The sequence below is a fragment of the Panulirus ornatus genome, chromosome 5 (genome assembly GCF_036320965.1).
Source record: "Panulirus ornatus isolate Po-2019 chromosome 5, ASM3632096v1, whole genome shotgun sequence".
Classification (NCBI taxonomy): Eukaryota; Metazoa; Arthropoda; class Malacostraca; order Decapoda; family Palinuridae; genus Panulirus; species Panulirus ornatus.
In genome coordinates, this window is record NC_092228.1 from 2181648 (window position 1) to 2207455 (window position 25808).

At 39.8% G+C, this 25808-nt stretch overlaps 2 protein-coding genes across 16 annotated transcripts in view; one reads left to right on the top strand and one right to left on the bottom strand.

Annotated features, from left to right (window-relative positions):
• The window catches only part of LOC139747180 (D-aminoacyl-tRNA deacylase 2-like), a 258158-nt gene that overhangs the window by 199479 nt on the left and 32871 nt on the right, over window positions 1-25808 (top strand). The gene's annotated exons all lie outside the window — the stretch shown is intronic.
• mmd (disintegrin and metalloproteinase domain-containing protein mind-meld) overlaps window positions 1-25808 on the bottom strand; it is a 378549-nt gene that overhangs the window by 129783 nt on the left and 222958 nt on the right. For 9 of the 15 annotated variants that reach the window (XM_071659048.1, XM_071659145.1, XM_071659085.1 and 6 more), the window contains exons 20-21: window positions 22008-22166; window positions 21330-21469 (exon numbers count right to left, since the gene is read on the bottom strand). In XM_071659048.1, the coding sequence (XP_071515149.1) occupies window positions 21330-21469; window positions 22008-22166 (299 nt within the window). The remainder of the gene's footprint in view (window positions 1-21329; window positions 21470-22007; window positions 22167-25808) is intronic. The other 6 variants (XM_071659154.1, XM_071659103.1, XM_071659095.1 and 3 more) reach the window with 2 other exon arrangements.

A 25808-nucleotide genomic window follows, 5' to 3' on the forward strand; every position in this document is an offset into this window, starting at 1 on the left:
TTATACTTGATGAATCATGACATGTTCCCACCAACATTTACTAAGATAGACCTAATGTAGCCATCTAATTATGAGCTTAGGAAATTCCATGGACCTTGTTTACATACTCAGCAATTTCCTAATTACTTGTGGTCATTTATCTGTAGTGATTTAGGGCCATTACTCACTATACTATAGTTTTGGGACTTTTAATGAGTAACTGTAATTCAAAATGTCTAGGTAAATTGCTTAAACATAAATAACTTCAAATTCAACCTGCCTGATGCAAAGGTTTCCCAAATACAAAAACCAATAACTAAGATGATAAAACATTCAAGTTTCATATATCAATCAAAATTAGAATCTTATAATACATTTTCTTCATCTATGAATGTCTTACAAACTGTAACAACTCAGTTTAAGGAAATATTCGAAATATAATAATCTATCTCATCAAGAACTTTCTCCAACAAAAGTTTCTTTACATTATTTTAACAATGAATCCTTCCCAATAAAAAGTATCTTTCTCGATATTAACACATTTACAAATGCTTTTCTTAATCATGATTATTTTTCAAATAGTTTCATATCCTCTCACATGGCTTTTGAAGTTTTAAAAATCTGAGCTAAAATCTCCCATTCATTGTACTCTCTGGGTTAATATTTCATATAATTAAAATCTGGTAAAACCTGCTGAATTGTTTCAATGAACCTACTATAAAGATGTGAAATTTCTGACCCTCTGTGGAAAACGTTTAAGCTGACATCTAATTAATTAGTTCAAATTTTGTTTTATCAAACAAAGATTACAATTATACAGAATTAGCAAAAGTTGATCAAAGTGGCATATTTTACTAAGAACTGGAGGCTAACTACCAGATAAACTTATATTTTGCTGAAGTCATACAAAACAGTTCCTACTTTCATATTAACAAATCCTTTCAGGATAATTCTTCATTTAAGGCAACCTCTGGTTTTGTTAAACTTATATCTATTGAAATTCATCACATGATCAGAAACTAACTTGTTCTTTACTAGTTACCATGATACATACACACATACAGAAATATCTATTATCATAAAACCACTTCTTCAGGGCTTCTTGTAGCTTCAAGGATGCACTATAATCAATAAAAGGGAAAGGATACATTCCTTTGGAGTGAAAAATTCTTTGATGAGTTTGTGCTCCAATGATGATAACATGCCAAGGTGACTTTTCACTAATGGTGTATCCAAGAGTAGGTGTAGTCTGCTAATGCTACACACACACACAATCACAAAATGGCATCTGATAGCAGGATTTGAACCTCTACCACTTGTGTGGGAGCTGGGTACATAGCGACTAGGTGAAGGAGTACATAGCCTAGTCGTTAAAATTCCCAGCTTGTACACAAGAAGTAGAGGTTCAAATCCAACTGTCGAAGGGCATTATGTGTTCTATGAAATTGCACGCTCAGTTTGAATGGAGAAAAACTGGAGGAAGTAAAGTGTTTTAGATATCTGGGAGTGGATCTGGCAGCGGATGGAACCATGGAAGCGGAAGTGAATCATAAGGTGGGGGAGGGGGTGAAAATCCTGGGAGCCTTGAAGAATGTGTGGAAGTCGAGAACATTATCTCGGAAAGCAAAAATGGGCATGTTTGAAGGAATAGTGGTTCCAACAATGTTGTATGGTTGCGAGGCGTGGGCTATGGATAGAGTTGTGCGCAGGAGGGTGGATGTGCTGGAAATGAGATGTTTGAGGACAATGTGTGGTGTGAGGTGGTTTGATCGAGTAAGTAACGTAAGGGTACGAGAGATGTGTGGAAATAAAAAGAGCGTGGTTGAGAGAGCAGAAGAGGGTGTTTTGAAATGGTTTGGGCACATGGAGAGAATGAGTGAGGAAAGATTGACCAAGAGGATATATGTGTCGGAGGTGGAGGGAACGAGGAGAAGTGGGAGACCAAATTGGAGGTGGAAAGATGGAGTGAAAAAGATTTTGTGTGATCGGGGCCTGAACATGCAGGAGGGTGAAAGGAGGGCAAGGAATAGAGTGAATTGGATCGATGTGGTATACCGGGGTTGACGTGCTGTCAGTGCATTGAATCAGGGCATGTGAAGCGTCTGAGGTAAACCATGGAAAGCTGTGTAGGTATGTATATTTGCGTGTGTGGACGTGTATGTATATACACATGTATGGGGGTGGGTTGGGCCATTTCTTTCGTCTGTTTCCTTGCGCTACCTCGCAAACGCGGGAGACAGCGACAAAGTATAAAAAAAAAAAAAATATATATATATATATATATATATATATATATATATATATATATATTTTTTTTTTTATACTTTGTCGCTGTCTCCCGCGTTTGCGAGGTAGCGCAAGGAAACAGACGAAAGAAATGGCCCAACCCACCCCCATACACATGTATATACATATGTCCACACACGCAAATATACATACCTACACAGCTTTCCATGGTTTACCCCAGACGCTTCACATGCCTTGATTCAATCCACTGACAGCACGTCAACCCCGGTATACCACATCGCTCCAATTCACTCTATTCCTTGCCCTCCTTTCACCCTCCTGCATGTTCAGGCCCCGATCACACAAAATCTTTTTCACTCCATCTTTCCACCTCCAATTTGGTCTCCCTCTTCTCCTTGCTCCCTCCACCTCCGACACATATATCCTCTTGGTCAATCTTTCCTCACTCATCCTCTCCATGTGCCCAAACCACTTCAAAACACCCTCTTCTGCTCTCTCAACCACGCTCTTTTTACTTCCACACATCTCTCTTACCCTTACGTTACTCACTCGATCAAACCACCTCACACCACACATTGTCCTCAAACATCTCATTTCCAGCACATCCATCCTCCTGCGCACAACTCTATCCATAGCCCACGCCTCGCAACCATACAACATTGTTGGAACCACTATTCCTTCAAACATACCCATTTTTGCTTTCCGAGATAATGTTCTCGACTTCCACACATTCTTCAAGGCCCCCAGAATTTTCGCCCCCTCCCCCACCCTATGATCCACTTCCGCTTCCATGGTTCCATCCGCTGCCAGATCCACTCCCAAATATCTAAAACACTTCACTTCCTCCAGTTTTTCTCCATTCAAACTCACCTCCCAATTGACTTGACCCTCAACCCTACTGTACCTAATAACCTTGCTCTTATTCACATTTACTCTTAACTTTCTTCTTCCACACACTTTACCAAACTCAGTCACCAGCTTCTGCAGTTTCTCACATGAATCAGCCACCAGCGCTGTATCATCAGCGAACAACAACTGACTCACTTCCCAAGCTCTCTCATCCCCAACAGACTTCATACTTGCCCCTCTTTCCAAAACTCTTGCATTTACCTCCCTAACAACCCCATCCATAAACAAATTAAACAACCATGGAGACATCACACACCCCTGCCGCAAACCTACATTCACTGAGAACCAATCACTTTCCTCTCTTCCTACACGTACACATGCCTTACATCCTCGATAAAAACTTTTCACTGCTTCTAACAACTTTCCTCCCACACCATATATTCTTAATACCTTCCACAGAGCATCTCTATCAACTCTATCATATGCCTTCTCCAGATCCATAAATGCTACATACAAATCCATTTGCTTTTCTAAGTATTTCTCATACATTCTTCAAAGCAAACACCTGATCCACACATCCTCTACCACTTTTGAAACCACACTGCTCTTCCCCAATCTGATGCTCTGTACATGCCTTCACCCTCTCAATCAATACCCTCCCATATAATTTACCAGGAATACTCAACAAACTTATACCTCTGTAATTTGAGCACTCACTCTTATCCCCTTTGCCTTTGTACATATATATATATATATATATATATATATATATATATATATATAAGAAAGTTAAGAGTAAATGTGAATAAGAGCAAGGTTATTAGGTACAGTAGGGTTGAGGGTCAAGTCAATTGGGAGGTGAGTTTGAATGGAGAAAAACTGGAGGAAGTGAAGTGTTTTAGATATCTGGGAGTGGATCTGGCAGCGGATGGAACCATGGAAGCGGAAGTGGATCATAGGGTGGGGGAGGGGGCGAAAATTCTGGGAGCCTTGAAGAATGTGTGGAAGTCGAGAACATTATCTCGGAAAGCAAAAATGGGTATGTTTGAAGGAATAGTGGTTCCAACATTGCTGTATGGTTGCGAGGCGTGGGCTATGGATAGAGTTGTGCGCAGGAGGATGGATGTGCTGGAAATGAGATGTTTGAGGACAATGTGTGGTGTGAGGTGGTTTGATCGAGTAAGTAACGTAAGGGTAAGAGAGATGTGTGGAAATAAAAAGAGCGTGGTTGAGAGAGCAGAAGAGGGTGTTTTGAAATGGTTTGGTCACATGGAGAGAATGAGTGAGGAAAGATTGACCAAGACGATATATGTGTCGGAGGTGGAGGGAACGAGGAGAAGAGGGAGACCAAATTGGAGGTGGAAAGATGGAGTGAAAAAGATTTTGTGTGATCGGGGCCTGAACATGCAGGAGGGTGAAAGGAGGGCAAGGGCAAGGAATAGAGTGAATTGGAGCGATGTGGTATACCGGAGTTGACGTGCTGTCAGTGGATTGAATCGGGGCATGTGAAGCGTCTGGGGTAAACCATGGAAAGCTGTGTAGGTATGTATATTTGAATGTGTGGACGTATGTATATACATGTGTATGGGGGTGGGTTGGGCCATTTCTTTCGTTTGTTTCCTTGCGCTACCTCACAAACGCGGGAGACAGCGACAAAGTATAATAATAAAAAATAATATATATATATATATTATATTTATTTTATTATACTTTGTTGCTGTCTCCCGCGTTTGCGAGGTAGCGCAAGGAAACAGACGAAAGAAATGGCCCAACCCCCCCACCCATACACATGTATATACATACGTCCACACACGCAAATATATATACCTACACAGCTTTCCATGGTTTACCCCAGACGCTTCACATGCCTTGCTTCAATATATATATATATATATATATATATATATATATATATATATATATATATATATATATATATATATATCCCTGGGGATAGGGGAGAAAGAATACTTCCCACGTATTCCCTGCGTGTCGTAGAAGGCGACTAAAAGGGGAGGGAGCGGGTGGCTGGAAATCCTCCCCTCTCGTTTTTTTTTTTTTTAATTTTCCAAAAGAAGGAACAGAGAAGGGGGCCAGGTGAGGATATTCCTTCTAAGGCCCAGTCCTCTGTTCTTAACGCTACCTCGGTAATGCGGGAAATGGCGAATAGTATGAAAGAAAGAAAGAATATATATATATATATATATATATATATATATATATATATATATATATATATATATATATATATATATATATATATATATAAATATATATATATATATATATATATATATATATATATATATATATATATATATATATATATGTGTGCATGTGTGGATCAGGTGTTTGCTTTGAAGAATGTATGTGAGAAATACTTAGAAAAGCAAATGGATTTGAATGTAGCATTTATGGATCTGGAGAAGGCATATGATAGAGTTGATAGAGATGCTCTGTGGAAGGTATTAAGAATATATGGTGTGGGAGGCAAGTTGTTAGAGGCAGTGAAAAGTTTTTATCGAGGATGTAAGTCATGTGTACGTGTAGGAAGAGAGGAAAGTGATTGGTTCTCAGTGAATGCAGGTTTGCGGCAGGGGTGTGTGATGTCTCCATGGTTGTTTAATTTGTTTATGGATGGGGTTGTTAGGGAGGTGAATGCAAGAGTTTTGGAAAGAGGGGCAAGTATGAAGTCTGTTGGGGATAAGAGAGCTTGGGAAGTGAGTCAGTTGTTGTTCGCTGATGATACAGCGCTGGTGGCTGATTCACGTGAGAAACTGCAGAAGCTGGTGACTGAGTTTGGTAAAGTGTGTGAAAGAAGAAAGTTAAGAGTAAATGTGAATAAGAGCAAGGTAATTAGGTACAGTAGGGTTGAGGGTCAAGTCAATTGGGAGGTAAGTTTGAATGGAGAAAAACTGGAGGAAGTAAAGTGTTTCAGATATCTGGGAGTGGATCTGGCAGCGGATGGAACCATGAAAGCGGAAGTGGATCATAGGGTGGGGGAGGGGGCGAAAATCCTGGGAGCCTTGAAGAATGTGTGGAAGTCGAGAACATTATCTCGGAAAGCAAAAATGGGTATGTTTGAAGGAATAGTGGTTCCAACAATGTTGTATGGTTGGGAGGTGTGGGCTATGGATAGAGTTGTGCGCAGGAGGATGGATGTGCTGGAAATGAGATGTTTGAGGACAATGTGTGGTGTGAGGTGGTTTGATCGAGTAAGTAACGTAAGGGTAAGAGAGATGTGTGGAAATAAAAAGAGCGTGGTTGAGAGAGCAGAAGAGGGTGTTTTGAAATGGTTTGGGCACATGGAGAGAATGAGTGAGGAAAGATTGACCAAGAGGATATATGTGTCGGAGGTGGAGGGAACGAGGAGAAGTGGGAGACCAAATTGGAGGTGGAAAGATGGAGTGAAAAAGATTTTGTGTGATCGGGGCCTGAACATGCAGGAGGGTGAAAGGAGGGCAAGGAATAGAGTGAATTGGATCGATGTGGTATACCGGGGTTGACGCGCTGTCAGTGGATTGAATCAGGGCATGTGAAGCGTCTGGGGTAAACCATGGAAAGCTGTGTAGGTATGTATATTTGCGTGTGTGGACGTATGTATATACATGTGTATGGGGGTGGGTTGGGCCATTTCTTTCGTCTGTTTCCTTGCGCTACCTCGCAAACGCGGGAGACAGCAAAAAAAAAAAAAAAAAAAAAAATATATATATATATATATATATATATATATATATATATAAGTAAGAGTATTAGTGAAAGAGAAGAGAGAGGCATTTGGACGATTTTTGCAGGGAAAAAATGCAATTGAGTGGGAGAAGTATAAAAGAAAGAGACAGGAGGTCAAGAGAAAGGTGCAAGAGGTGAAAAAAAGGGCAAATGAGAGTTGGGGTGAGAGAGTATCATTAAATTTTAGGGAGAATAAAAAGATGTTCTGGAAGGAGGTAAATAGGGTGCGTAAGACAAGGGAGCAAATGGGAACTTCAGTGAAGGGCGTAAATGGGGAGGTGATAACAAGTAGTGGTGATGTGAGAAGGAGATGGAATGAGTATTTTGAAGGTTTGTTGAATGTGTCTGATGACAGAGTGGCAGATATAGGGTGTTTGGGTCGAGGTGGTGTGCAAAGTGAGAGGGTTAGGGAAAATGATTTGGTAAACAGAGAAGAGGTAGTAAAAGCTTTGCGGAAGATGAAAGCCGGCAAGGCAGCAGGTTTGGATGGTATTGCAGTGGAATTTATTAAAAAAGGGGGTGACTGTATTGTTGACTGGTTGGTAAGGTTATTTAATGTATGTATGACTCATGGTGAGGTGCCTGAGGATTGGCGGAATGCGTGCATAGTGCCATTGTACAAAGGCAAAGGGGATAAGAGTGAGTGCTCAAATTACAGAGGTATAAGTTTGTTGAGTATTCCTGGTAAATTATATGGGAGGGTATTGATTGAGAGGGTGAAGGCATGTACAGAGCATCAGATTGGGGAAGAGCAGTGTGGTTTCAGAAGTGGTAGAGGATGTGTGGATCAGGTGTTTGCTTTGAAGAATGTATGTGAGAAATACTTAGAAAAGCAAATGGATTTGTATGTAGCATTTATGGATCTGGAGAAGGCATATGATAGAGTTGATAGAGATGCCCTGTGGAAGGTATTAAGAATATATGGTGTGGGAGGCAAGTTGTTAGAAGCAGTGAAAAGTTTTTATCGAGGATGTAAGGCATGTGTACGTGTAGGAAGAGAGGAAAGTGATTGGTTCTCAGTGAATGTAGGTTTGCGGCAGGGGTGTGTGATGTCTCCATGGTTGTTTAATTTGTTTATGGATGGGGTTGTTAGGGAGGTAAATGCAAGAGTCTTGGAAAGAGGGGCAAGTATGAAGTCTGTTGGGGATGAGAGAGCTTGGGAAGTGAGTCAGTTGTTGTTCGCTGATGATACAGCGCTGGTGGCGGATTCATGTGAGAAACTGCAGAAGCTGGTGACGGAGTTTGGTAAAGTGTGTGGAAGAAGAAAGTTAAGAGTAAATGTGAATAAGAGCAAAGTTATTAGGTACAGTAGGGTTGAGGGTCAAGTCAATTGGGAGGTGAGTTTGAATGGAGAAAAACTGGAGGAAGTGAAGTGTTTTAGATATCTGGGAGTGGATCTGTCAGCGGATGGAACCATGGAAGCGGAAGTGGATCATAGGGTGGGGGAGGGGGCGAAAATTTTGGGAGCCTTGAAAAATGTGTGGAAGTCGAGAACATTATCCCGGAAAGCAAAAATGGGTATGTTTGAAGGAATAGTGGTTCCAACAATGTTGTATGGTTGCGAGGCGTGGGCTATGGATAGAGTTGTGCGCAGGAGGATGGATGTGCTGGAAATGAGATGTTTGAGGACAATGTGTGGTGTGAGGTGGTTTGATCGAGTAAGTAACGTAAGGGTAAGAGAGATGTGTGGAAATAAAAAGAGCGTGGTTGAGAGAGCAGAAGAGGGTGTTTTGAAATGGTTTGGGCACATGGAGAGAATGAGTGAGGAAAGATTGACCAAGAGGATATATGTGTCGGAGGTGGAGGGAACGAGGAGAAGAGGGAGACCAAATTGGAGGTGGAAAGATGGAGTGAAAAGGATTTTGTGTGATCGGGGCCTGAACATGCAGGAGGGTGAAAGGAGGGCAAGGAATAGAGTGAATTGGAGCGATGTGGTATACAGGGGTTGACGTGCTGTCAGTGGATTGAATCAAGGCATGTGAAGCGTCCGGGGTAAACCATGGAAAGCTGTGTAGGTATGTATATTTGCGTGTGTGGACGTGTGTATGTACATGTGTATGGGGGGGTTGGGCCATTTCTTTCGTCTGTTTCCTTGCGCTACCTCGCAAACGCGGGAGACAGCGACGAGGTATAAAAAAAAAAAAAATATATATATATATATATATATATATATATATATATATATATATATATATATATACACATCTCCCACTCAATTGCATTTCTTTCCTGCAAAAATCGTCCAAATGCCTCTCTCTTCTCTTTCACTAATAATCTTACTTCTTCATCCCACCACTCACTACCCTTTCTAATCAACCCACCTCCCACTCTTCTCATGCCACAAGCATCTTTTGCGCAATCCATCACTGATTCCCTAAATACATCCCATTCCTCCCCCACTCCCCGTACTTCCATTGTTCTCACCTTTTTCCATTCTGTACTCAGTCTCTCCTGGTACTTCCTCACACAAGTCTCCTTCCCAAGCTCACTTACTCTCACCACCCTCTTCACCCCAACATTCACTCTTCTTTTCTGAAAACCCATACAAATCTTCACCTTAGCCTCCACAAGATAATGATCAGACATCCCTCCAGTTGCACCTCTCAGCACATTAACATCCAAAAGTCTCTCTTTCGCGCGCCTGTCAATTAACACGTAATACAATAACGCTCTCTGGCCATCTCTCCTACTTACATACGTATACTTATGTATATCTCGCTTTTTAAACCAGGTATTCCCAATCACCAGTCCTTTTTCAGCACATAAATCTACAAGCTCTTCACCATTTCCATTTACAACACTGAACACCCCATGTATACCAATTATTCCCTCAACTGCCACATTACTCACCTTTGCATTGTCTAAAAGAAAGAGACAGGAGGTCAAGAGAAAGGTGCAAGAGGTGAAAAAGAGGGCAAATGAGAGTTGGGGTGAGAGAGTATCTTTAAATTTTAGGGAGAATAAAAAGATGTTCTGGAAGGAGGTAAATAAAGTGCGTAAGACAAGGGAGCAAATGGGAACTTCAGTTAAGGGCGCAAATGGGGAGGTGATAACAAGTAGTGGTGATGTGAGAAGATGGAGTGAGTATTTTGAGGGTTTGTTGAATGTGTTTGATGATAGAGTGGCAGATATAGGGTGTTTGGGTCGAGGTGGTGTGCAATGTGAGAGGGTTAGGGAAAATGATTCGGTAAACAGAGAAGAGATAGTAAAAGCTTTGCGGAAGATGAAAGCCGGCAAGGCAACAGGTTTGGATGGTATTGCAGTGGAATTTATTAAAAAAGGGGGTGACTGTATTATTGACTGGTTGGTAAGGTCATTTAATGTATGTATGACTCATGGTGAGGTGCCTGAGGATTGTCGGAATGCGTGCATAGTGCCATTGTACAAAGGCAAAGGGGATAAGAGTGAGTGCTCAAATTACAGAGGTATAAGTTTGTTGAGTATTCCTGGTAAATTATATGGGAGGGTATTGATTGAGAGGGTGAAGGCATGTACAGAGCATCAGATTGGGGAGGAGCAGTGTGGTTTCAGAAGTGGTAGAGGATGTGTGGATCAGGTGTTTGCTTTGAAGAATGTATGTGAGAAATACTTAGAAAAGCAAATGGATTTGTATGTAGCATTTATGGATCTGGAGAGGGCATATGATAGAGTTGATAGAGATGCTCTGTGGAAGGTATTAAGAATATATGGTGTGGGAGGAAAGTTGTTAGAAGCAGTGAAAAGTTTTTATCGAGGATGTAAGGCATGTGTACGTGTAGGAAGAGAGGAAAGTGATTGGTTTTCAGTGAATGTAGGTTTGCGGCAGGGGTGTGTGATGTCTCCATGGTTGTTTAATTTGTTTATGGATGGGGTTGTTAGGGAGGTGAATGTAAGAGTTTTGGAAAGAGGGGCAAGTATGAAGTCTGTTGGGGATGAGAGAGCTTGGGAAGTGAGTCAGTTGTTGTTTGCTGATGATACAGCGCTGGTGGCTGATTCATGTGAGAAACTGCAGAAGCTGGTGACTGAGTTTGGTAAAGTGTGTGAAAGAAGAAAGTTAAGAGTAAATGTGAATAAGAGCAAGGTTATTAGGTACAATAGGGTTGAGGGTCAAGTCAATTGGGAGGCAAGTTTGAACGGAGAAAAACTGGAGAAAGTAAAGTGTTTTAGATATCTGGGAGTGGACCTGGCAGCGGATGGAACCATGGAAGCGGAAGTGAATCATAGGGTGGGGGAGGGGGCGAAAATTCTGGGAGCCTTGAAGAATGTGTGGAAGTCGAGAACATTATCTTGGAAAGCAAAAATGGGTATGTTTGAAGGAATAGTGGTTCCAACAATGTTGTATGGTTGCGAGGCGTGGGCTATGGATAGAGTTGTGCGCAGGAGGATGGATGTGCTGGAAATGAGATGTTTGAGGACAATGTGTGGTGTGAGGTGGTTTGATCGAGTAAGTAACGTAAGGGTAAGAGAGATGTGTGGAAATAAAAAGAGCGTGGTTGAGAGAGCAGAAGAGGGTGTTTTGAAATGGTTTAGGCACATGGAGAGAATGAGTGAGGAAAGATTGACCAAGAGGATATATGTGTCGGGGGTGGAGGGAACGAGGAGAAGTGGGAGACCAAATTGGAGGTGGAAAGATGGAGTGAAAAAGATTTTGTGTGATCGGGGCCTGAACATGCAGGAGGGGGAAAGGAGGGCAAGGAATAGAGTAAATTGGATCGACGTTGTATACAGGGGTTGACGTGCTGTCAATGGATTGAATTAGGGCATGTGAAGCGTCTGGGGTAAACCATGGAAAGCTGTGTAGGTATGTACATTTGCGTGTGTGGACGTATGTATATACATGTGTATGGGGGTGGGTTGGGCCATTTCTTTCATCTGTTTCCTTGCGCTACCTCACTAACACGGGAGACAGCGACAAAGCAAAAAATATATATATATATATATATATATATATATATATATATATTCGATGTGTGGCGAGGTGGCAATGGGAATGAATAAAGGCAGACAGTGTGAATTGTGTGCATGGGTATGTATGTATGTGTCTGTGTGTGTATATGTATGTATACATTGAGATGTATAGGTATGTATATTTGCGTGTGTGGACGTGTATGTATATACATGTGTATGGTGATGGGTTGGGCCATTTCTTTCCTCTGTTTCCTTGCGCTACCTCGCAAACGTGGGAGACAGCGACAAAGCAAAATAAATAAATAAATATATATATATATATATATATATATATATATATATATAAATAAAATTTTTTTTTTATCATACTTTGTCGCTGTCTCTGGCAATAGTGAGGTAACACAAGAAAACAGATGAAGGAATGGCCCAACCCACCCACATACACATGTACATACATAAACGCCCACAAATGCACATATACATACCTATACATTGCAACATATTCATACATATACATACAGACATATACATATATATGCATGTACGTATTCATACTTGCTGCCTTCATCTATTCCCTTCACCACCCTGCCTCACATGAAACAGCATCCTCCCCAATTAACTCTATTCCTTGCACACTTTTGACCCTCCTGTGTGTTCAAGCCCCGATCGCTCAAAATCTTTTTCACTCCATCCTTCCACCGCCAATTTGTTCTCCCGCTTCTTCTCATTCCTTCTACCTCTGACACATATATCCTCTTTGTCAATCTTTCTTCACTCATTCTTTCCATGTGTCCAAACTATTTCAACACACCCTCTTCTGCCTGTTCAAGATTACACTATGAAAGGAAAGCCACCTATGGTGAGGTTATATCATTAGGAGTACGATCTCATCAAAGAACTTCTTACCCCAAAAGAGTCTATCATTTCCCTATTACTGGAAATAGTGCAGTCTTGAGCTGCTGGGGCCTCTGGAGAGGAGATCTGGGTAACATCAGGTCCTTGGAGCAATTAGAAATATATATATATATATATATACATATATATATATATATATATATATATATATATATATATATATATATATATATATATACATATATATATAATATATATATATATATATATATATATATATATATATATATATATATATATATATATATATATATATATATATGAAAACATGGAAACAAGTGGCAACTTTGGAACTGATTAATTCAATGAAAGTTTTTGTGACGAGGGAAAAGAAAATATGAGGCCTCTAACAAAATACTTCAAAGATTGTCTACAGTTAAACATTCTGTAAATGTTTATAAATACTTTTCAAAGAATTTTGCCAAGTTTTAAGAAGTATAAAGCATAGATGATGACTTGCAAATGTAAAAATTTCACAATGTGACTGTATATCCTAGAAATATATATAAGTCATAGCTCAATCTTAATGTAAACAACTATCATAAGTGAACACACTGAACTCTATAGATCTTCAATAACATAACAAGTAAGAGCTTCAAATGCTTGATAAAAAATAATTTGAAGAATTTACTAAACAATCATTAGTCATCCACTAAAGGTACAGATATTTGAAAGTAGGGATGCTTTTAACATCAATGACACTATCTCTTTTACTTACTGAATTAAAAAAAATAATCAAAGGCCATATTTTTCCCTAAAGTTATTACTAAATGAAGTCAAAGGTTTAAACAATACCACTACTTCTGTTTCTGTAAAACCAGAGGTGCCTTTATTGATCTATAAAACTGTGCATAATTCCTAAGGTCAATATCAGAGTTATCTTATTGAGGCCTAAATAATGTCATTAGCATCTAGTTTTCTTATTCATTACCACAACTTTGGGCTGAAGTACTGTTCACAAGGCTAGAGTCAAATAAAGACCAGTCATGTTCAGTAAAATTACTTGGTTCCATTTCTTGCTTGAATTTCAGATACTGCTTAAAATATCAAGAAAGAATTTCTGTTGTGAGGTAGCATACAATTGTGCAACATAAACTTTCTAAGTAAAAAAATACGGAAGATATATAAAATGACTATATTGGAGGAGTATCAGTCCACTCAACTATGTTACCACCACATGACAAATAGGCTGCATACACTTTTCCATGATCTGTCACACACAACAGTTGGATGAACATTAGAAAATAAAAGTCAAATCATAAAGCACAATTTTCCACCGGTTGCTAAGATCTTCACCATTCACATTCAAACTTGACTGGCGTTACTTTTTCCCCTCCCATAATATCTTTTTCTTAACAAGCTGTAAGTGCTTTATTTTGTGTGGTCTGCAGCTCTGTTAAATCTGCTTTTAAAAGGGTGGATGACTGGGCAGGTGATGTGTGGTTTAGGCTAGAGCATATTAAATGTCTGGGGAGGAAACTTGGTTGTATAGTCAGAGAATAATGACATGAAAGAACTTCTCATTCCAAAGGAGTCCATCCTGTCTATGCTACTGTTTGTAATGCAGCCTTGAAGCTGCAGCCCCAGGAGAAAGAGTCCCTCAGGCTACTGAATAATAATACATAAAATGGCAATATGCCTTGCAACCACAAACATCTAACATGTGGAAAAAAGACCTTTAATACAATCTCAACTCAATATGCTTGGCACTCACTTCTTTGCAACAGCTTTAGACCCATCTTATCCAAACCTATCCATAACAAACCATGAACCCTTGGATGAAACAAAGAAACTGTCCCATGCCACACAGTTTGGAACCTACACTCACAGATCTCCCTTCCTCCAACAAACACAATGCTGATTAAACATAAACACATGGAATTAAACAAACAAACAAACACTATGTAATTGCCCTCCCAACTCAGCTCTAGGTGCTACCCCACCAGGCAGAAAATACCCAGCCATGCACCTTACACTCTTTCCCATCTATACTCTGAACACTTCTGTTCACTCCCACATTACAAAAACAATTTCACAACACACCTCAAAACCCATCATGCCCAAGATGCAAATGCACTACTAGAGACACTCAATATTTACTGAGTGCTGCTGCAGCCCTATAAAGATAGAAGGGTCTCCTAGAGTAGGAAACAAATTAGTGATTAAGTATATATACATGTGAGAGAAGTATGTGGCAGGTATGTGAGAATGGGTAGTGAGTGGTGAGATGAGGAAGTAAAGTTGCCAACAGAACTGTGTATGCAGCAAGAGAGACAGACAGAGTTGCAGTCACCTCCCTTACCACCCCATCCATAAAGAAATAAAATAGCCATGGTGAAATCCTCTGGAAACTAGTTCAAGTTAACAAGATGCAGGGGTGGCAGTGCTGTTTCCTGTGGGGCAGGGTGGCACTGGGAATGGATAAAGGCAAGCTAGTATGAATATGTACATGTGTATATATGTATATGGCAGTGTATGTGTATGTTTAAGTATGTATATGTTGACATGTATATGTATGTATATGCACTTGTATGAGCATGTACATATGTGTGTATATGAGTGGATGGGTCTTTGTTTCCTGGCATTACCTCGCTGACGTGGGAAACAGCAATCAATCATAATAAAAATAAACAAACAAAAATACATATATATATATATATATATATATATATATATATTTTTTTTTTTTTTTTTTTTTAATACTTTGTCGCTGTCTCCCGCGTTTGCGAGGTAGCGATATATATATATATATATATATATATATATATATATATATATATATATATATATATATATATATATATATATATATATTTTTTTTTTTTTTTTTTTTCTTTTTATACTTTGTCGCTGTCTCCCGCGTTTGCGAGGTAGCGCAAGGAAACAGACGAAAGAAATGGCCCAACCCCCCCCCATACACATGTACATACACACGTCCACACACGCAAATATACATACCTACACAGCTTTCCATGGTTTACCCCGGACGCTTCACATGCCCTGATTCAATCCACTGACAGCACGTCAACCCCTGTATACCACATCGCTCCAATTCACTCTATTCCTTGCCCTCCTTTCACCCTCCTGCATGTTCAGGCCCCGATCACACAAAATCCTTTTCACTCCATCTTTCCACCTCCAATTTGGTCTCCCTCTTCTCCTCGTTCCCTCCACCTCCGACACATATATCCTCTTGGTCAATCTTTCCTCACTCATTCTCTCCATGTGCCCAAACCATTTCAAAACATCCTCTTCTGCTCTCTCAACCACGCTCTTTTTATTTCCACACATCTCTCTTACCCTTACGTTACTTACTCGATCAAACCACCTCACACCACACATTGTCCTCAAACATCTCATTTCCAGCACATCCATCCTCCTGCGCACAACTCTATCCATAGCCCACGCCTCGCAACCATACAACATTGTTGGAACCACTATTCCTTCAAACATACCCATTTTTGCTTTCCGGGATAATGTTCTCGACTTCCACACATTTTTCAAGGCTCCCAAAATTTTCGCCCCCTCCCCCACCCTATGATCCACTTCCGCTTCCATGGTTCCATCCGCTGACAGATCCACTCCCAGATATCTAAAACACTTCACTTCCTCCAGTTTTTCTCCATTCAAACTCACCTCCCAATTGACTTGACCCTCAACCCTACTGTACCTAATAACCTTGCTCTTATTCACATTTACTCTTAACTTTCTTCTTCCACACACTTTACCAAACTCCGTCACCAGCTTCTGCAGTTTCTCACATGAATCCGCCACCAGCGCTGTATCATCAGCGAACAACAACTGACTCACTTCCCAAGCTCTCTCATCCCCAACAGACTTCATACTTGCCCCTCTTTCCAAGACTCTTGCATTTACCTCCCTAACAACCCCATCCATAAACAAATTAAACAACCATGGAGACATCACACACCCCTGCCGCAAACCTACATTCACTGAGAACCAATCACTTTCCTCTCTTCCTACACGTACACATGCCTTACATCCTCGATAAAAACTTTTCACTGCTTCTAACAGCTTGCCTCCCACACCATATATTCTTAATACCTTCCACAGAGCATCTCTATCAACTCTATCATATGCCTTCTCCAGATCCATAAATGCTACATACACATCCATTTGCTTTTCTAAGTATTTCTCACATACATTCTTCAAAGCAAACACCTGATCCACACATCCTCTACCACTTCTGAAACCACACTGCTCTTCCCCAATATATATATATATATATGTTTAATTTGTTTATGGATGGGGTTGTTAGGGAGGTGAATGCAAGAGTTTTGGAAAGAGGGGCAAGTATGAAGTCTGTTGTGGATGAGAGAGCTTGGGAAGTGAGTCAGTTGTTGTTCGCTGATGATACAGCACTGGTGGCTGATTCATGTGAGAAACTGCAGAAGCTGGTGACTGAGTTTGGTAAAGTGTGTGAAAGAAGAAAGTTAAGAGTAAATGTGAATAAGAGCAAGGTTATTAGGTACAGTAGGGTTGAGGGTCAAGTCAATTGGGAGGTAAGTTTGAATGGAGAAAAACTGGAGGAAGTAAAGTGTTTTAGATATCTGGGAGTGGATTTGGCAGCGGATGGAACCATGGAAGCGGAAGTGAATCATAGGGTGGGGGAGGGGGCGAAAATCCTGGGAGCCTTGAAGAATATGTGGAAGTCGAGAACATTATCTCGGAAAGCAAAAGTGGGTATGTTTGAAGGAATAGTGGTTCCAACAATGTTGTATGGTTGCGAGGCGTGGGCTATGGATAGAGTTGTGCGCAGGAGGGTGGATGTGCTGGAAAAGAGATGTTTGAGGACAATGTGTGGTGTGAGGTGATTTGATCAAGTAAGTAATGTAATGGTAAGAGAGATGTGTGGAAATAAAAAGAGTGTGGTTGAGAGAGCAGAAGAGGGTGTTTTGAAATGGTTTGGGCACATGGAGAGAATGAGTGAGGAAAGATTGACCACGAGGATATATGTGTCGGAGGTGGAGGGAACGAGGAGAAGTGGGAGACCAAATTGGAGGTGGAAAGATGGAGTGAAAAAGATTTTGAGTGATCGGGGCCTGAACATGCAGGAGGGTGAAAGGAGGGCAAGGAATAGAGTGAATTGGAGCGATGTGGTATACCGGGGTTGACGTGCTGTCAATGGATTGAATCAAGGCATGTGAAGCGTCTGGGGTAAACCATGGAAAGCTGTGTAGGTATGTATATTTGCGTGTGTGGACGTATGTATATACATGTGTATGGGGGTGGGTTGGGCCATTTCTTTCGTCTGTTTCCTTGCGCTACCTCACAAACGCGGGAGACAGCGACAAAGCAAAAAAAAAAAAAAAATATATATATATATATATATATTCTCAGTGAATGTAGGTTTGCGGCAGGGGTGTGTGATGTCTCCATGGTTGTTTAATTTGTTTATGGATGGGGTTGTTAGGGAGGTGAATGCAAGAGTTTTGGAAAGAGGGGCAAGTATGAAGTCTGTTGGGGATGAGAGAGCTTGGGAAGTGAGTCAGTTGTTGTTCGCTGATGATACAGCGCTGGTGGCTGATTCATGTGAGAAACTGCAGAAGCTGGTGACTGAGTTTGGTAAAGTGTGTGAAAGAAGAAAGTTAAGAGTAAATGTGAACAAGAGCAAGGTTATTAGGTACAGTAGGGTTGAGGGTCAATTCAATTGGGAGGTGAGTTTGAATGGAGAAAAACTGGAGGAAGTGAAGTGTTTTAGATATCTGGGGGTGGATCTGGCAGCGGATGGAACCATGGAAGCGGAAGTGGATCATAGGGTGGGGGAGGGGGTGAAAATTCTGGGAGCCTTGAAGAATGTGTGGAAGTCGAGAACATTATCTCGGAAAGCAAAAATGGGTATGTTTGAAGGAATAGTGGTTCCAACAATGTTGTATGGTTGCGAGGCGTGGACTATGGATAGAGTTGTGCGCAGGAGGATGGATGTGCTGGAAATGAGATGTTTGAGGACAATGTGTGGTGTGAGGTGGTTTGATCGAGTAAGTAACGTAAGGGTAAGAGAGATGTGTGGAAATAAAAAGAGCGTGGTTGAGAGAGCAGAAGAGGGTGTTTTGAAATGGTTTGGTCACATGGAGAGAATGAGTGAGGAAAGATTGACCAAGAGGATATATGTGTCGGAGGTGGAGGGAACGAGGAGAAGAGGGAGACCAAATTGGAGGTGGAAAGATGGAGTGAAAAAGATTTTGTGTGATCGGGGCCTGAACATGCAGGTGGGTGAAAGGAGGGCAAAGAATAAAGTGAATTGGAGCGATGTGGTATACCGGGGTTGACATGCTGTCAGTGGATTGAATCAAGGCATGTGTATGGGGGTGGGTTGGGCCATCTCTTTCGTCTGTTTCCTTGCGCTACCTCGCAAACGCGGGAGACAGCGACAAAGCAAAAAAAAAAAAAAAAATGTATACATATATATACATACATATATATATATATATATATATATATACACACACACAGTTATATACGTAAATACACATGTACATAATTCATACTGTCTGCCCTTATTCATTCCCATCGCCACCCCACCACACATGAAATAACAACCCCCTCCCTCCTCATGTGCGCGAGGTAGCGCTAGGAAAGACAACAAATGCCACATTCATTCACACTCAGTCTCTAGCTGTCATGTAATAATGCACCGAAACCACAGCTCCCTTTCCACATCCAGGCCCCACACAACTTTCCATGGTTTACCCCAGACGCTTCACATGCCCTGGTTCAATCCACTGACAGCATGTTGACCCCGGTATACGACATCGTTCCAATTCACCCTATTCCTTGCACGCCTTTCACCCTCCTGCATATTCAGGCCCCGATCACTCAAAATCTTTTTCACTCCATCCTTCCACCTCCAATTTGGTCTCCCACTTCTCGTTTCCTCCACCTCTGACACGTATATCTTCTTGGTCAATCTTTCCTCACTCACTCTCTCCATGTGACCAAACCATTTCAAAACGCCCTCTTCTGCTCTCTCAACCACACTCTTTTTATTACCACACATCTCTCTTACCCTATTATTACTTACCTAGTCAAACCACCTCACACCACATATTGTCCTCAAACATCTCATTTCCAGCACATCCACCCTCCTCCGCACAACTCTATCTACAGCCCACGCCTCGCAACCATATAACATTGTTGGAACCACTATTCCTTCAAACATACCCATTTCTGCTTTCCGTGATAATGTTCTCGACTTCCAAACATTCTTCAAGGCTCCCAGATCTTTCGCCCCCTCCCCCACCCTATGATTCACTTCCGCTTCTATGGTTCCATCCGCTGCCAAATCCACTCCCAGATATCTAAAACACTTCACTTCCTCCAGTTTTTCTCCATTCAAACTTTCCTCCCAATTGACTTGTCCCTCAACCCTACTGTACCTAATAACCTTGCTCTTATTCACATTTACTCTCAGCTTCTTCTTTCACACACTTTACCAAACTCAGTCACCAGCTTCTGCAGTTTCTCACCTGAATCAGCCACCAGTGCTGTATCATCAGTGAACATCAACTGACTCACTTCCCAAGCTCTCTCATCCACAACAGACTGCATACTTGCCCCTCTTTCCAAAACTCGTGTGTTCACCTCCCTAACAACCCCATCCATAAACAAATCAAACAACCATGGAGACATCACACACCCATCCCGCAAACCAACATTCACTGAGAACCAATCACTTTCCTCTCTTCCTACACGTACACATGCCTTACATCCTCGATAAAAACTTTTCACTGCTTCTAACAACTTGCCTTCCACACCATATATTCTTAATACCTTCCACAGAGCATCTCTGTCAACTCTATCATATGCCTTCTCCAGATCCATAAATGTCACATACAAATCCATTTGCTTTACTAAGTATTTCTCACATACATTCTTTAAAGCAAGCACCTGATCCACACATCCTCTACCACTTCTGAAACCACACCACTCTTCCCCAATCTGATGCTCTGTACATGCCTTCACCCTCTCAATCAATACCCTCCCATATGATTTCCCAGGAATACTCAACAAACTTATACCTCTGAAAAATTTGAGCACTCACTTTTATCCCCTTAGCCTTTGTACAATGGCACTATGCAAGCATTCCGCTAATCCTCAGGCACTTCACCATGAGTCATACATACATTAAATAACCTTACTAACCAGTCAACAATACAGTCACCCCCTTTTTTAATAAATTCCACTGGAATACCATCCAAACCCGCTGCCTTGCCGGCTTTCATCTTCCGCAAAGCTTTTACTACCTCTTCTCTGTTTACTAAATCATTCTCCCTAACCCTTTCGCTTTGCACACCACCTCAACCAAAACACCCTATATCTGCTACTCTATCATCAAACACATGCAACAAACCTTCAAAATGATTGTAAACAATCACTGACTTCATTTTTAATGATTCACTTGATAAGCAATTTCTTTCAATCAGAATAAATCATTTAAAAGGATCCATATCTATCTACGGCAGGATGAAAAGATGCTTATTTTCTTTTAAAAATAATCTCCCAAATATCAATAACTTATATACTGTACCATATGTCCTAATTTGCCTTTCTGGGGAATGCATTTCACAATGTATATCAGGTAATAATACTTTTTCACTGGTATGAACTTGACTTTAAGCAACCCACAGTAAGATAACTCTATGACCTACAATATGCTTTTTGAACCTGAAACATTCAAAACAAAAAATCTAAGCAGTACATACCTGATTGCAGCGCTTCTTCTTCGGACTGAGAGCCCCCAGCTGGAGGCCCAGGTCGTCTCATCGTCGGCATTTTGTGCTCACGGCAGGAGTCAAGCGACCTGCTGCGGGATAGTGTCGGACTCAGTGGTGGCCGTCCAGGGCTGAAGGGGGGGAGGGGGAACAAACGGATGGAGATGGGTGAAATGGCGAAGGGGAAGGAAAAAAGGATGAGACAGAGGGGAGGGGATGAAATATACCAAAACTGTATTCCTTGTAGACATATTCTGAAAAAGTTTTCTGTTCCTAACTATTGCATACTAATAGTAAATTTGTACGTATTTGTATAAATTCATTCCTCATACAAGCACAGATACACAGTAAGCATACACATGCAATCTGCATATCAAACAAATAGGTAACAAATGCAACTATCAACTTCATATATTCATGGGGCATACATAATAGAAGCATATAACAACAAGGAAGTATATTCTGATATACTCACAACTGATGCACATCATCAACCCACATACACACAATCACAAGCAATATAGAACTACTGTAAATTTCAATCATTATTGCACTTTGAAGAATGTTTTTTAACATAACTACTCATGTGTCATAAAATGTTCACTGTGAATGTCTGTAAATTGTAAACACCCTGTAATGAAGCAATTATGTTTGTAACATATCTCTTACCTGTAGCTGGGCATGTTGCCAAAGGTAATTCGACTACCCATGTCAAGTGATGTTTCCTCTGTTTTACTCATTATGGGCTGAAGGTGTTGCTGGGGTGGTTTCTTCACTATAGGTCTCTTGAGGTAGGGTGCATCATATTTAGGCATTGTAGTCTTGCGTCTATGGTAGGTCCAAAGTGCATATGTAAGGTGGACGAACGGTGTGATGTTTGGTGAAAGAAAACAAACCTCATTTAGACCAATGAGGTGACATTCAAAATTACGCAGCAGAGTTCTGTTATCGCCTGAATGCCGCATCAGTGCAGAGATAATAAAAAGATATTTACTTGATATGAAAACAGTGATGTTACCAAGAACAGCTGCTTACAGAGTAAAAAAGGTCTACAGTATTTTGAATGAAATTAACTGAGTATAATCACTTTAACTTTCTATCACTCTATTTCTTTACATTACTAGTACTCATTAATAGTCACTTTTAAGACTTAAATCTATATTCTAAAGTTGATATGGCTTTAAAGATCACTGTTGAAAATACATAAAGTGGTCCACAACTACATAACACTAAAAGCTCTCAAAGCAATACACTATGGTACACAGTACACAAAGCAAGCAACCATAAAAATTAAGGCAGCATACATTTTCTCGCAAAGCAGCCAGAATACAGAGTACATGATGACTCCCATTAGACAATGAAGCATAGGGTTCACCAACATGAGTGGCCAGCAATGGCATATCTAAAATTTTAGTACTGCTATTAAATAGTCGTGCCCTGCACAGAATTGCGGTTACACTAATTTAAAATCTACATTTCCTTTCATACATTTTGCAGACAGATAACAATGATATACAGAATCATTTATATCAGATACAGCAAAAAGAAAAAAAAGATATTAGAAACAGCAATTTACATTTTGTATATGAAGACTTGAAGGTAAAATTACTTCAAGGGGTAAATGAACAAAGAAATAGAACCTCAGTAGACTCTGGAGCAGTCAAAATATTAAATCATCAGAAAGAGAAAGGAAAGAAGAAAAAACACAGCTGAAAAGACTGGGTTGCGATAAGGATGCTAGATAAAGCTAACTGTTGGATTCCAAGTTATCCATAATTCACTTAGGGCAATAAAATTTCCAGTTCTGGAAGTAAGCCAAACAAAGTTTTTCATACTAGTGCCATATCTGTACACTAGAGTACTATTATTTGATTAGAATATAAAAACCAAATCAATTATGTAACTTCTACTATATGCAGATATAAAATGCAGTCAACTGATAAACAGCATGGATCTGGAAAAAATATTCATATCTGCATTTACTTAGCATCTTCAATCTGGAAAAGAATGCAAACATGCAAGGAGGACCTGTAAGGAAAAAGTAATTTCATATCTTTTAAGATTTCTTAGACAATGTACAAATGCTGAAGAACACATGGATACTAGAGCTCTTCCTAAACACATCAAAAAGAGAGAGGAATAATTCATTTTACTAAAGAAAGATAATGGCATTCAGTGAAAAATCTGCACAATGCAAACACTGATGTCCATTGTAAAGTAACTCTAAGCACTCAACTACTGTGATAAGGATAGAAAGCTTCATGTAGCAAAATTATTCCATTTACTATTAACATATGAAACATGATTCAATATGAAAGAAAAAGAAAAAAGTCCAATGTGCTGAGCACAATGAAAGAGGAACACATTCTTCATCAATTGTAGCCTTCTGTCATCTTTCAAGAAAATTGGATGATATCATTAAGAAAGAAAATATATAATCTCGAATTATTCAAAGTAAAAAAAACAAGAAAGAATGGCCCAATCCACCAACATACACATGTATATACATAAACGCCCACACATGCACATATACATACCTATACATTTCAATGTATACATACATATACATACACACACATAAACATACATACACATGTACATATTCATACTTGCTGCCTTCATCCATTCCCGTCGCCACCCCGCCACATATGTGTGGAAGGTGAGAACGTTATCTCGGAGAGCAAAAATGGGTATGTTTGAAGGAATAGTGGTTCCAACAATGTTATATGGTTGCATGGCGTGGGATATAGATAGGGTTGTGAGGAGGAGGGTGGATGTGTTGGAAATGAAATGTTTGAGGACAATATGTGGTGTGAGGTAGTTTGATCTAGTAAGTAATAAAAGGGTTAGAAAAATGTGTAGTAATAAAAAGAGTGTGGCTGAGAGAGCAGAAAAGGGTGTGTTGAAAAGGTTTGGACACATGGAGAGAATGAGTGAGAAAAGACTGGCAAAGAGGAGATATGTAACAGGCAAAAGAATGAAGGAGAAGCGGGAGACCAAATTGGAGGTGGAAGGATGGGGTGAAAAAGATTTTGAGCGATCAGGGCCTGAACATACAAGAGGATGAAAGGCGTGGTATCTCGTGTGTGGTGGGTTGGCAATGGGAATGGATGCAGGCAGCAAGTGTGGATATGTACAAGAGTATATTTGTATGTGTCTGTGTATGTATATGTGCGTATACACTGAAATGTATATGTATGTATATGTGCATGTGTGGGCGTTTATGTATATAAATGTGTATGTGGTTGGGTTGGGCACTTCCTCCTCTGTTTCCTTGCACTACCTCGCTAGTGCAGGAGATGGTGGTTAAGCATAATACAAGCATAATACATACATACATACATACATACATACATACATACATACATACATACATACATACATACATACATACATACATACATACATACATACATACATACATACATACATACATACATACATACATACATACATACATACATACATACATACATACATACATACATACATACATACATACATACATACATACATACATACATACATACATACATACATACATACATACATACATACATACATACATACATACATACATACATACATACATACATACATACATACATACATACATACATACATACATACATACATACATACATACATACATACATACATACATACATACATACATACATACATACATACATACATACATACATACATACATACATACATACATACATACATACATACATACATACATACATACATACATACATACATACATACATACATACATACATACATACATACATACATACATACATACATACATACATACATACATACATACATACATACATACATACATACATACATACATACATACATACATACATACATACATACATACATACATACATACATACATACATACATACATACATACATACATACATACATACATACATACATACATACATACATACATACATACATACATACATACATACATACATACATACATACATACATACATACATACATACATACATACATACATACATACATACATACATACATACATACATACATACATACATACATACATACATACATACATACATACATACATACATACATACATACATACATACATACATACATACATACATACATACATACATACATACATACATACATACATACATACATACATACATACATACATACATACATACATACATACATACATACATACATACATACATACATACATACATACATTTTTTTATTATACTTTGTCGCTGTCTCCCGCGTTTGCGAGGTAGCGCAAGGAAACAGACGAAAGAAATGGCCCAACCCCCCCCCCCCCCATACACATGTATATACATACGTCCACACACACAAATATACATACCTACACAGCTTTCCATGGTTTACCCCAGACGCTTCACATGCATTGATTCAATCCACTGACAGCAC